General features: G+C 40.7%; 1 protein-coding gene across 1 annotated transcript; it reads right to left on the reverse strand.

Annotated features, from left to right (window-relative positions):
- Positions 1 to 1,876: 1,876 nt before the first annotated feature.
- LOC133488697 (WD repeat-containing protein 48) lies at positions 1,877 to 12,848 on the reverse strand. The gene is made up of 18 exons (XM_061796905.1): positions 12,713 to 12,848; positions 11,915 to 12,055; positions 11,742 to 11,820; positions 11,425 to 11,637; positions 11,223 to 11,311; positions 10,149 to 10,250; positions 9,821 to 10,045; positions 6,617 to 6,691; positions 5,798 to 5,900; positions 5,623 to 5,720; positions 5,422 to 5,529; positions 4,304 to 4,400; positions 4,135 to 4,230; positions 3,837 to 3,942; positions 3,514 to 3,601; positions 3,159 to 3,235; positions 2,864 to 3,056; positions 1,877 to 2,466 (listed from the first exon to the last, which is right to left on the reverse strand). Exons 1-18 carry the CDS (start codon positions 12,758 to 12,760, stop codon positions 2,371 to 2,373), a joined length of 2,034 nt encoding a protein of 677 aa, XP_061652889.1. The 5' UTR covers positions 12,761 to 12,848; the 3' UTR covers positions 1,877 to 2,370.
- Positions 12,849 to 13,442: the final 594 nt, after the last annotated feature.

The raw sequence follows: 13,442 nt of genomic DNA on the forward strand, positions 1-13,442 counted from the left end.
TTCCTGAGGCCATGTGGTGATATCCTTTACACTTTGTCGGTTTTTGATGCAGTGCCACCTGAGGGATCGAGGTTCACGGGCATTCAGTGTTGGTTTTCGGCCGTGCGGCTTACATGCAGTGATTTCTCCAGATTCTCTGAACCTTCTGATGATATTATGGACCGTAGATGATGAAATCCCTAAATTCCTTGCAATTGTACGTTGAGGAACATTGTCCTTAAACTGTTCAACTATTTTCTCACGCACTTGTTCACAAAGAGGTGAACCTCGCCCCATCTTTGCTTGTGAATGACTGAGCAATTCAGGGAAGCTCCTTTTCTACCCAATCATGGCACCCACCTGTTCCCAATTAGCCTGTTCACTTGTGGGATGTTCCAAACAGGTGTTTGATGAGCATTCCTCAACTTTCTCAGTCTTTCTTTGCCACCTGTCCCAGCTTTTTTGGAACGTGTTGCTGCCATAAAATTCTAAGTTAATGATTATTTGCTAAAAACAATAAACTTTATCAGTTTGAACATTACATATTTTGTCTTTGTAGTCTATTTAATTAAATATAGGTTGAACATGATGCAAATCATTGTATTGTTTTTATTTGTTTAACACAACGTCCCAACTTCATTGGAATTGGGGTTGTATATATATATATATATATATATATATATACACACACACACGTGTATATATATGTATACATACACACACGCGTGTATATATATATATATGTATACATACACACACGCGTGTATATATATATATATATATACATACACACACACGTGTGTGTGTATATATATATATATACACACACACATGTACATATAGATCTATATATATTTACATATATAAACATCTATATCTATATATTCACATCTATTAATAGATAAGATATACAGTGGAAAATTGATAAAACAGAACACGATACAACGGATATCGGATAAAACGGACCGTTGGCACTGAACAATGCTTCCAAAAATGCTTTCCAAATTCTTTCAGTTCCAGAATTGGCCGCTGCCGTTTACTGGCGCTGTGGCATAATGCAGGCAGAGAACGGAACAGACGTATTTCCGGGTCACAGATATACAATATGACTAGATCCAATTCCAAAAGAGGCATGTGACGATCTGTTGTGCATAGAGCGAGCGAGAGCGGCATTGCTCTGAAGAATACAAAACAAGTCTTTGGAGTCTGGACATGCTATTTTGGGTACAGCCACTTTTCTTTTGGCCAAGCCATTCACCTTCAGCAATGAATTTTGAACTAGGAAGCACACTAATTCCTCACAGCTCATGAAAGCCTATGATGAGTACTGTACGGCAACAATATCACCATGAGCAAGCACACCGGCGTGTTAAGTTTGGATAAAATGTTAAACTTTAAAACAAAGATTTTTTTTGTTTTAATATTTATACTAACTTGTACTCCACTGGGCATTTTAGGTCACAAAAAAACAATTTAGTACTGTACAGTAATATGGCCTTAAAAAAAATGCTTCAACGTAACGGACTATCGGCTACATCGGACGACCCCACGTCTCTATTAGTCCGTTCGATCAAGGTTCCACTGCATATAATTTAAAATTTCTAAGATGATTTGAACAACTACAATCATTCTTAATGAGTAAACTGCAATTTCCAGGTTGTAGTGTATACAACAAATACCATTTGTATCATCCATGTTAAATTACAGCCATGAATGTGTTCTAAGGAATCTGAAAAATAACAGTTGGTATTAAGTAAACTGTACAACAAAACTGATGCAATCCCCCCCCCCCCCCCCCCCCCAAGTCACTTAAATCAAAAATATTGTCCACAATGATACATGAAATCATTCTGTTCACTGAGAACAGCACAGGTAAAAGAGACAAAGACAAGTGTGGTGACGTTCAAGCTCTGTCATAATTAGAAGTCAAGGTTACGTTCAAGTGAGGATGCGCGACTGTGATGCTTCCAGAGAGCGTGGGCGTTCAAAACCAGAGATACCGTTGACACTGTGGAGTGTTTTTAGAACAAGGATAGGTCTGGAATGTACTATAGCATTCTACGCACACACAGCAGTTTATAATAAACATAGCAGTCAAAGATGTAAAAAAAAAAAAAAAAACAACCAAAGGTTTTAGTCCATTCTTCAAACTGTTTTTAAAAAAAAACAAAAAAAAAACATCTTGTCTCTTGACTGCTCCAGCTTGTTATGTTCCGTTGGACACATCCTTGGAAATATCTCAGTAAACCCCTGTGCATACTACAACCGTTTGACCATGAATGGACTTCAGGATATGACATGTCTGATGGGTGGCAATTGGCAAATGACACAAACAAAAACAAACAAAAAAAAACAAAAAAAAAAAGAATCTTGATTGTTCAAGTTTAACTTTCACGTGGACTTCTGCCTATAGTGAAGTGTCAAGTCCCCGCCACTTTTCCAGATAAAATATTTCACTGTTCGCAGGTCCATGTTTGGATCCAGAACCTAGTGGTGAGAAGAGAAGGAGACCAGTTTTTTAGGGCAGTGGTTCTCAAACCTTTTAAAGTACCACGCCAAAAAATACTCGGCATGCATTAGCAGAGGTTTTACTGCTCTTAACACTGTGCTGTAGTAGGGGAAAATTAACAAAAACGTACTTAAGATTCAATAACAATATTCTGCACCCAAGTAGAAATTGTACCCGTTTGAAAACAGTTCTAAAATATTAAATGCAAATTTATTGCATTTAAAGGTTAAACACAATGGAACTGTACTTGTACTGAATTAAAACATTTTAACATTTAATTCAGTGATTCTTTGCGTACCAACAAAACTTTAGGAGTCACTATCTTAGAGGATGCATTTAGGTTTGTGTAAAGGGATGAAAGGCAATCAAATGTACCTGGTCTTGACACATTAGCTCTATCTTCTCCTCAGCAAGCATGGCCATGTCCTCCTCCTTTTCCTGCTCCCCGGGCTTATCGTTGGCAGAGGAGCTGGTGGTCTGAGACTCGTTGTCCAGGTTGATGATCTTCTCATACACGTGCTCCATCACCTTCCTCACCTGCAGCATGTCACTGGCTGAAAGACGGTCCCTGTGGAGCGCAAAGGGTGCAAATAAAATCAACACAGAAGGCATTTGAGTTCTTCTCTATGATAAAAAAAACAAGAAGAGTACTTGGGGGCGGGGAACTCACTTTTTCAGCGTTTTCGCACCAGAGGATGAATGAGGCTGGAGGTAGAATGGAATTTTGTTGAACTTGGGCATGTTTTTCTGGCAGAGGAGAAGGGGGCAATATTTAAGGGGAAAGCTGCTCACAGTAACGCATACACAATACTTTTAAATAACAATAAAGCCTTTAAATTTGCATCAGTATTAATATTTTTGAATATTGAGCATGTTATGTTGAACATCAAATGTAGAGCTCTATGGACAGGAAAATGTAGCGTTTTGGTCGATTGTCAGATATTACTTAACCATTACGTGTATAGTAAAATGAAATAAATTTTACAATGACTAATTGAAAAGGTGAAAATGACCACATTACTCACATCTACAGTTATATCAATGACCCATTGAGGAACAGTCTCATTCAGCAGCATGGACTCAGTCTCTCCGCCTGAATCTCGACAAAGCAACCTGCAGCAAAATCCCACCAGTGATGAAGTGTGCTCACTTTTACAGACATGCAAACACCAAAGGCATGAAAAAGGTGACAAAACAAACATTGTAGGCGGGGGGACTGGGGGATCCCCCGGGCCCCTGCAGACACCCCCAACGAAAAACGTATACGATTCATGTAAATGGCCTGACTGGTTGAGCTCGTATGCAACAAAAAAAAAAGCTTTTTCCCAAACTGAAAAGACAACATTACCTAAAAAGAGTTCTGCCTCCTGCTTCCCCAAAGATAACCGGTGTGTGTGGCGGCACCTGGAAGTATCCATTTCCTTTCTGGATCCGGTTCTCCTGCTCTCCATTCACTAAAGGCAGGTATAGCATTTGAACTGTTTACTCGACAAATAAAGCTTAATTTATTCAATCGACAACTCACAAGTAACGGCGACCAGGCTTCATGGTCTTATAGTAAGAGGGGAAATTAATTGTACCTTCACTGTTGATAAATAGCCAGAAAAAAAACTCAAGTAATCAGACTATCTTCCAGCTCTCCTCACCATGGTTCACTTCGTTCTCTTCCTCATCCATGGGATTGATGCGAGTTCTGGGCCAGAACTCCAGCAGAGCCTGAAGCAGCAGTCCACCTAAGTTTACTGCCGAGACAAAATGGGAAATATGACGTAAATGATAACTGCAGCATAAATGACATTTGGCCAGGTTTCCTACATTTTGGGTCGGATCCGTCAGAGCTTGAGAAACCCGCGTCCTTTGCCGACACCCAGGCAGCGAAGCAGTCGCTCTCGTCCAGTGTGATGGTGAGCATCTATTCAGCAGCACATCACAGAGAGGAAACACAGCTTTTCGATCACCCGGTTCCTCATAAAAAGGCTAACAATACTGGATTTGTTTCGTTAGAGAATACAGCGGTACCTTGAGGTCAGAGTTTAATATCGTACAGTGGGGCATTTTTAAAGAATTTATTAGCACATTATGGTAGAAAATAAGTATTTGGTCAATAACAAAAGTTCATCTCAATACTTTGTGATATACCCTTTGTTGGCAATGACAAAGGTCAAACGTTTTCTGTAAGTCTTCACAAGGTTTTCACACACTGTTGCTGGTATTTTGGCCCATTCCTCCATGCGGATCTCCTCTGGAGCAGTAATGTTTTGGGGCTGTCGCTGGGCAAAGGCAGACTTTCAACTCCCTCCAAAGCTTTTCTTTGGGGTTGAGATCCGGAAACTGGCTCGGCCACTTCAGGACCTTGAAATGCTTTTAACGAAGCCACTCCTTCGTTGCCCGGGCGGTGCGTTCGGGATCATTGTCATGCTGAAAGACCCAGCCAACGTTTCATCTTCAATGCCCTTGCTGGACCCATTCATTCTTTCCTTTACATGGACCAGCCGTCCTGATCCCTTTGCAGAAAAACAGCCCCAAAGCATGATGTTTCTACCCCCATGCTTCACAGTAGGTATGGTGATCTTTGGATGCAACTCAGCATCTCCTCCAAACACGACGTCAAGTTTCTACCCAAAAGTTCTATTTTGGTTTCATCTGACCATATGACATTCTCCCAGTCCTCTTCTGGATCATCCAAATGCTCTCTAGCAAACTTCAGACAGGCCTGGACATGTACTGGCTTCAGCAGGATTTGAGCCCCTGGCGGCGTAGTGTGTTACTGATGGTAGGCTTTGTTACTTTGGTCCCAGCTCTCTGTAGGTCATTCACTAGAGTTCCAAGTTTTGCAGTTTGACAATACTACTCCTCCAATATAAACACCGTTACTACACAACAGTTTGAATAATGTAGTTGTGAACTGTTTCCACGTTAGGATGACGACTCACCCCAGTTTTCAAATCAACTGAGAACCAGTTTGGCACGTAGACCATCTTGAAACGCTTTTTAATCTCCTCATCAAACTCCACTTTGCCTAGGTCTTCACCTTTGCAAGCCTAAAGATCACACAAGGGCTCCGTTCAAACCAAAAGACTGATTGAATAGGTTTCTGTGTGACTTGTCAAACATATTCTATTGCGATCATTTACCTTCAGGACATCCCAGAAAGCAACGTTGTTGTTGGTATCTTTGGTAAGTATGTGCCGCTTGTCATTCAGAATGTGGCACTGTATAATACTTGCACCTCCTACAAAGGCAATTCAGACGTTTGCTCATTAAACTGAGAGAGATGCCGAAGCGAAATCTCGTTTGACATATGTTTACCCTTGATGACTTGGTCTGCCTGTGTGCACAGTGGCGTTAGGGGGGTGCTGCAGTCATTGTCGTACTCCCCTGATGATCTGAAGTTGTGCATTCCCTTGAGAGACTGGATAGAAGTACATCGAAACAATCAAATATACACTTTGCCGTATATTATCGAGCAGTTCCTCACTATGTCATGCCAAATTACCGTTGTATCAACTATATTATCATCTGTATCAACTGGTTTGTCATATAGAGCAGCAGTTCTCAAACCTTTGACACCAAGTACCACCTCAAAAATATTTTGCTTTCCAAGTACCATCATCATGGCCAACATTAAAATACATTTAGAAAAAAATATTTTGCTTTCCAAATACCATCATCATGGCCAACATTAAAATACATTTATTAAAAAAAAAAGGCTGAGGCTTTAGTCCTAAAAAGCACATTTACTGTACTTAAGTTAAATACAACTGAATTTTACTGTACTTAAGGAAAACATACTGCACATGAAAGTTTTTTTTTTTTAAAGTACTGTCCTTGATTTAAAAAAAAGTTTAAATAAGCTGTTGCATAGCTACAAACGTTATTCTAAAATGTTTGATTGTCATATTTTAAATGTTGTAAATTGCAATTGTATTTAATTCGGTGGTCCTTTGGCGTGCCACGAGAAAGAGACCAAGGACCACTAGTGGTACTTGTACCACACTTTGAGAATCACTGATATCGGGTATTTCTTAAACAAATAGCAGGATGACATTAGATGTGGTATCATTGAATTTAACTACACTCTATTCTGAGTTGTTATGCTCACAGGGGCATTGCATCACGCATGCCTACCCATTTATTAACAGATGACTTGGTGGTGGAGACCCAGATAGCAGGAGGTGGGTCAGCAGATCTGTCCAGTTCCATCTGTGCAAAGAACAGATAGGAGCAAGCTTGAAAGGGAGTTCAGTGCATATACAGGGGTTCCTCGGTTTACAACATAGTTCTGTTACTACGGCAGCAACAAATTTGTATGTCTGTCGGTTTTAACACTAACTTACGCTAACATGGTAAAGTCATAAATTGAGTAAATATTTGTATGAAAAAACACTTCTAGACCATAAATATAAAAGAATCAAATGAAAAACAGCCTTTACAGTGGTAAATGAGTGTAACTTCTTGTGCTGGATGACAAATGTGTTGTTACACCACTATGCAAAGTAGATCATAACTCGCCATTAATTACCTCAGAATGTTATATATCAGTATCATCTTAAACTGAAGACCCCTTGTGTTTACTGGTGATACACCGAAATGTCGGCCGCCGAAATGTTTCAGCCGAAAACAGGCCAAAGGTGCATTTTGAGTTTCAGACCGAAATACTTTTTCACCAAAATAAAGCTACCGAAATAACATGTCACATGACAAACACACTGCCGGCCGGCATGCACGAGTGTGCACGAGTAAAGACATTTACTATGTATGAACAAGCAATGTCCTATTGAGCTTTGCTGAATATCCAGTGGAATTCACTGGGATGTCACTTTATTACAAACACCCTACACTCAAGGTTATGATAAATAGAAAAAACTTTTTTCTTCAAGCACCACCGCTCAAGTACATGTTGATGTACAAACTTAAGATTTAAATAAATTTTGCCTCATTTCTTTGTTTTTTTTGTTTGTTTTGGCCTTAAACTTGAGCCAAGCCCACCTCCACCTGATGCCTGGTTCAAGCTGTGCCCCATGAAGAGCATCCTCCTCTTTAAGCACTCTCATTCTGGAAAACAATTGACTAAAATCGGTCTGTTTCACTTCATTTTCCACTATTACCAACTTCAAAGACTAATCCCAAATGCATCCGCCCGGAAATTACAAAAGACCAGAGCAACAAACATGACACTGGCTGATCTGATGAGCAAAAATGTTGCTCATCAGATCAGCCAGTGTCATGTTTGTAAGAGTAGCAATAGAGGATGTCCGCTCCGATTGTGAGTTCAAAACGGCGAATTTCGCAGAAAGGCGGTTGATTTGCATGTATGATATAGTTTCTGCTTTCCCCTGTTCTAGGGTGGAATGCTTGTTGCATGGGTATTTTGAGGCAGCCACCCCAGCTACCTACGAGCTACAGCTAACGCAACTCAATACGATGCCAAGCCGCGGAAGCGAACGTGCGCCTCACGTCCGTTGTCAACGCAGCATAAGTCACTAAATATCGCCGCCATGACAGCGAAAAAAACCCCACACTTTTAAACAAGTTTCCCTCTTCTCTCAGCTTCAAAATGGTTTGCTTTTCTCCCATAGACAGCTCTCTGGTCTTCATGTTTGCTTAACAGCAAATGCAGTTTTCATAGGTGAAACCCAAAGCCAAATACAAGCACTATCAAATGTTTAAGCAATTAAAAGGAAACACCTGAGAAACACCCATCAGTCACATGTTCTAATACTTTTGCTCATTTGAAAAGTGGGTGGCTTCAAACAAAAGGTGCTCTGTCCTCAGTTATTTAACACATCTAGATGTGAATACCAAGAAATAAACGCTGGAGCTCTGAACTTCTGTCTCATATTAATCTTTTGATCTGAAACCCAAATGTCTTCAGTATACAACAAAAACAAAGGAATTCACCTTGCCGTTACAATACCTTTGTGGGGGACTGTATACACTATATTGCCAAAGGTATTCGCTCACCTGCCTTGACTTACATATGATTTTAAGTGACATCCCATTCTACATCCATATGGCTTAATATGATGTTGGTCTACCCTTTGCAGCTATAACAGATTCAACTCTTGTGGGAAGGCTTTCAGTAAGGTTTAGAAGTAAGTTTATGGGAATTTCTGCCTATCCTTCCAGGAGCATATTTGTGAGGTCACACACTGATGTTGGACGAGAAGGCCTGAATCACTATCCACTCGAAATCAACCCAAAGGTGTTCTATCGGGTTGAGGGCATGACTCTGTGCAGGCCAATCATCTAGTTCCTCTATACCAAATTCTCTCATCCATGTCTTTATGGAACTTGCTTTGTGTACTGGCACACATACATGTTGGAAAAGGAAACTGTTTGACTGTCCAAAATGTCTTGGTATGGTGAAGTGTGCCTTTCACTGGAGCTCAGGGGCTAATAATTTGGACATTTCCAACTTTGTGGGGACAGTTTGGAGATGGCCCTTTCCTGTTCCAACATGACTGTGCACCAATACACAAATCAAGGTTCATAAAGACATCAATGAGAGAGTTTGGTGTGGATAAACTTGATTGGCCTACACAATACTGACCTAAACCCTATAGAACACTTTTGGGATGAATTGGAGCAGAGACAGAGCCAGGCCTTCTTGTCCAACATCAGTGTGTAACCTCACAAATGCATATCTGCAAAAATTGTCAAAAATTCCCATAAACACACTTCTAAACCTTGTGGAAAGCCTTTCCAGAAGAGTTTAAGATGTTATAATTGCAGAGGGTGGACTGAGGTCATGGGATGTCACAAATTCATATTCAAGTCAAGGCAGGTGAACGTATACTTTTGGCAATATAGTGTATTACGCGATGTGAAATAATACAGTATCAGCTTTGGAGAAGTTCATTTTATAGTTCAAAGGTCACTTCATCATTCCAAAAATAAACTAGTTCAGTTCATAGTTCATAATTAAAAATGTTGAACTAAATTCACCGGTCCAAAAACAAACTAGTTCATAGCCCCCCAAGCATGCTTTTCTTCTTATTTGGAGAACTGGGCACTATGGCATACTTTAAAAAGTTGGTTTTACTAAGTTCATGTTGTGCGTTTTAATATACTACCAGTTAAAAGTTTGGACACACTTTCTAGTGCTATTCAATGACAGTGTTCAGGCTTTCGACTGGTCGTCTAAGTTTAAATGTGTTTAGAGTGTGTCGGCGGGGTGAAACTATATTTAAAAAAAATTATATAGTCTTATCTATAGCGCAGATATTCACACATTAGTTGTCTTTTTTAAACATGTTCCTTTAGTTTCCCTTTGGGACACTTGATTGTTTTTTATTTGTTTCTGACAAAGTCCAAGTAATGGCTTCTTACTTTTAGCACTGGAGCCTTCTCCTCACAGATGAGAACACGGATGTCCGGGTTGCGCAGGTCTGTGCAATAGATCTTCTTGTCTCGACCTCCAGAATAGACATGCGTGAAAGCCTCATTGACCTGCAGGGCCCAAACGCCTTCATCGTGCACACGGTACGTTGCAATGCATCGCTGCTGACCAAGGGACCACAGACGAATTGTTCCATCTGAACTGCCTGACAGGCACTGCAGGGTAGCACAGCAGATTTGTCGTCACCCAAAATGAAATATCTAAAAAAAATAAAAATAAATCTACAAACCACGAGCAATTTTTAACAGCTAAACTCACTTGAGTGCCATCCCGATTCAAAAGCAGCGACTTGACATTATCTGTGTGGCCTTTTAGCTTCATCAGTTTTGCACATGTTCGTGGATCCCACACTCTCAGCACCTGGGTGGGGGAAAAAAAAAAAAAAGGCTTAAAGAAAGGCAATTGGTGACAATAAATGTAAGGATGCTTGTCAGTTCAATTAATTACATTATCCAGTAAAAAAAAATCAAAATATGCACTTCAAATTGTCATAAAACAAGTTTAATTTCACAGTTCAGTATCAGTGGGCTACACAATCTAACAAATTGGGTCCATAGACAACTAAATATTCAAGGCATCATGATACAATTATCTCTATCAATTATCTGATCTCAGCGGACAACTGGTTAGCACATCTGCCTCACAGTTCTGAGCACCGGGGTTCAAATCCCGGCCCCGCCTGGGTGGAGTTTGCATGCTCTCCCCCCGTGCCTGCGTGGGTTTTCTCCGGGCACTCCGGTTTCCTCCCACATCCCAAAAACATGCATGGTAGGTTAATTGAAAACTCTAAATTGCCCATTGGTGTGACTATGAGTGCAAATGGTTGTTTGTTGATATGTGCCCTGTGATTGTCTGGCGACCAGTTCAGGGTGTACCCCGCCTCTCGCCCGAAGATAGCTGGGATAGACTCCAGCACGCCCGCAACCCTAGTGAGGATAAGCGGAACGGAAGATGAATGAATTAATTATCTGATCTCATTCTAAACCACTTTTAAAGATTAGCTTTGGTGTTTTGGTTTTGTCTAGAATTGGCTGAAATTGACTTCTCTTTAGTTATTAAATCGTAAATCTCTACAACTTTTCAAAGTACTTCCAGTAAGTCAATACAAAATATTACTGTACATCATCAATGGGGTTTATGCCACGGATGGATGGGACAGTGACAACCGCTTTGAACACAAAGACATGTGGGCAGCGAGTCTCAGGTGTTACACTCCATATTCTGGTTATGTTTTCTTAGTATTCCCTTACACATAGGGCAGCATTCTGCCTGCAAGCACGACCCGTGAAAAATCTTAGACAGCCCATGTGAAAAAGGCTGGAGAAGCCTAACCTTTTCTGTGGATCCAGACACTATCACTGTGCCCATCTGGTTCATTGCCAGACTGTAGATTGAATCTTTGTTCCCACTGAGTGACGAAGCTGTTGCACACAAAATGTACTTAGTCATGCAAGGTTAAGTACAGAAAATACAATACACCAACCAGACAGTGGCAGTATCTGAGCCAAAATGGAACAGTAAAAACACAACTTACTGGTGACAGTGTTGTTGGAAGCAGTGAGTGCTGTAAGAGTATTGACATCCCACAGAAATATCTGTCTGTCGAGCCCTGCCGATGCCACCAGTTCCTTGTCCTTAGCATAGGCTAAGGCTTTCACATAGTCTTTGTGTGTTCGTAACGTTGACATGCAAAAGCCTTTATGCGCATTCCATACTTTAACTGTCGTATCCGAGGAAGCAGATATCACTGAAAATACACATGATAAGCAGGTCAATCTACATCACGCAGGGCAGCTGTAAATCTAGTTTATTGAAGGCAAAGATTATAAAGATGTTGATGATCAAACTCACATGTTTTCCCATTGCAACAAAGAACTATGTCATTGACCCAGTCTGTATGATGTTCCATTGAAGCAATATACGGGTCCTGCTACAATGACACAGGACAAATGAACGCAAATTACATGCATGCTTTGTGAAGAGTTTAGCATCATCAGGTATAATGGCATAGTAACATTCAATACTTTATGCTGGTAGACACTCCATATCCGGATGATGGAGTCCCTTCCAGCAGTGAAGAGGCGGTTCAACGCAGGGTCGAGTTGGAGAGCATTCACCCCATTTCTGTTGTACTTCTCCACCTCATCTCTAATGACGTAAGATACCTAGGAAGAGAGCGGTCAGCACTGAGCTCAGGCTGCTAATTCCCCCGCAATTATGTCACCTTTCTTCAAGACGCCCGAAAAATATGGACGTTAGCATTTACATCACGCGGCTGTCGTTCGCAAGACCAATTGTGGCTTACTAGAACGACATGCTAAATGAGGAATAAGTGTAAATCAACATATATGAAACGGTATCTATTGGGGCTCTATAGCAAACTTTGCCTTAATATACCCATGTGATGATAGGAGGCACTTAATGAACACGGAGCCAAACTACATCTGTTCTCCCAGCAATTAGACCGAGCCCACAAACAGCGGCGCAAAGCCAAGAAAACGATCGAAATTAGGACAGCTCGCACATGACGGGTAATATTTGACAAGCGTGGTCGTGAGATATGCGCATATCTGCCACGTAGTCGTTGAAGTAATGCGGACAAAAGTGTCTCAATTTCGGCTCCGACGTTGGCACAAAACGCTGTACACTAAGCTAAGCTAGCTAAATTAGCCGGCTCGACTTTGAAGAGTCGTAACAGCGATGCTGTTCTTTTGCTATTCTTATTAATGGTCGTCTATTCCCCGCGAAAGAATCGTTTAAACTGACAGCCGTGCTGTAAACACTGCCAAGTGCTCGGCGATAAAGCAACTATTGGAATTTACCTGTACTTTCCTCCGCCCAGCAGCATTTTGCCTGTGATGCGTGGCCATCTTGCATGTTGACAGTCAATTCGTGTGATGCTACATCCGGGACACATGCAGAAAAAACACGTGCCGCTAAGCTCTATGGGTAATGAGTCCAGACGCGTTCTTTTGCCTGCACAGCTGCTGATCCCATAAGGCAATCAATCAATTGATGGATGGATCAATGAATGAATGAATGAGGGGGGGGGGGGGGGGGGTTCTCTTCTTTCTTTTAGTGGCCACATGAGAAAAGAAATCATATGTTTTTAATTACAATGTTGTATAAAGTTATTTAGACCCTCTGCATTACATAACATTCATCTCAATTATTGGCAATGGGTGCCTTTTTTTTTGGGGGGGGGGGGGGGGTTTGAGCACCTGCCGCTGCAAATGTCTATGCATGTGCCTGGGTAGGGCACCAAATATTGTTATTTTTCCTTTGATACTTCTCTTGAAAAAGTGAATAGAGAAAAGAACACACTGTGGTTGTTGAAATATATTTACTACTTAAGTATAATATTTGTGTAAAAAATTATTTTAATGTAAAAAAAAAAAAAAAAACCCAGACTGACTTAAGTAAAAAAGTAAAAATTTGAAATGATTTTTTCCCCCTGTCAATTATAACCACTTGGATAGAGGCTCAGGCTTTTATGCTATCAAAACGTGTTCTAACGTACACCCAATTTTAAATTGGCCAATGAAAACAACT

Source organism: Phyllopteryx taeniolatus, chromosome 14 (genome assembly GCF_024500385.1).
Source record: "Phyllopteryx taeniolatus isolate TA_2022b chromosome 14, UOR_Ptae_1.2, whole genome shotgun sequence".
NCBI classification, from domain to species: domain Eukaryota; kingdom Metazoa; phylum Chordata; class Actinopteri; order Syngnathiformes; family Syngnathidae; genus Phyllopteryx; species Phyllopteryx taeniolatus.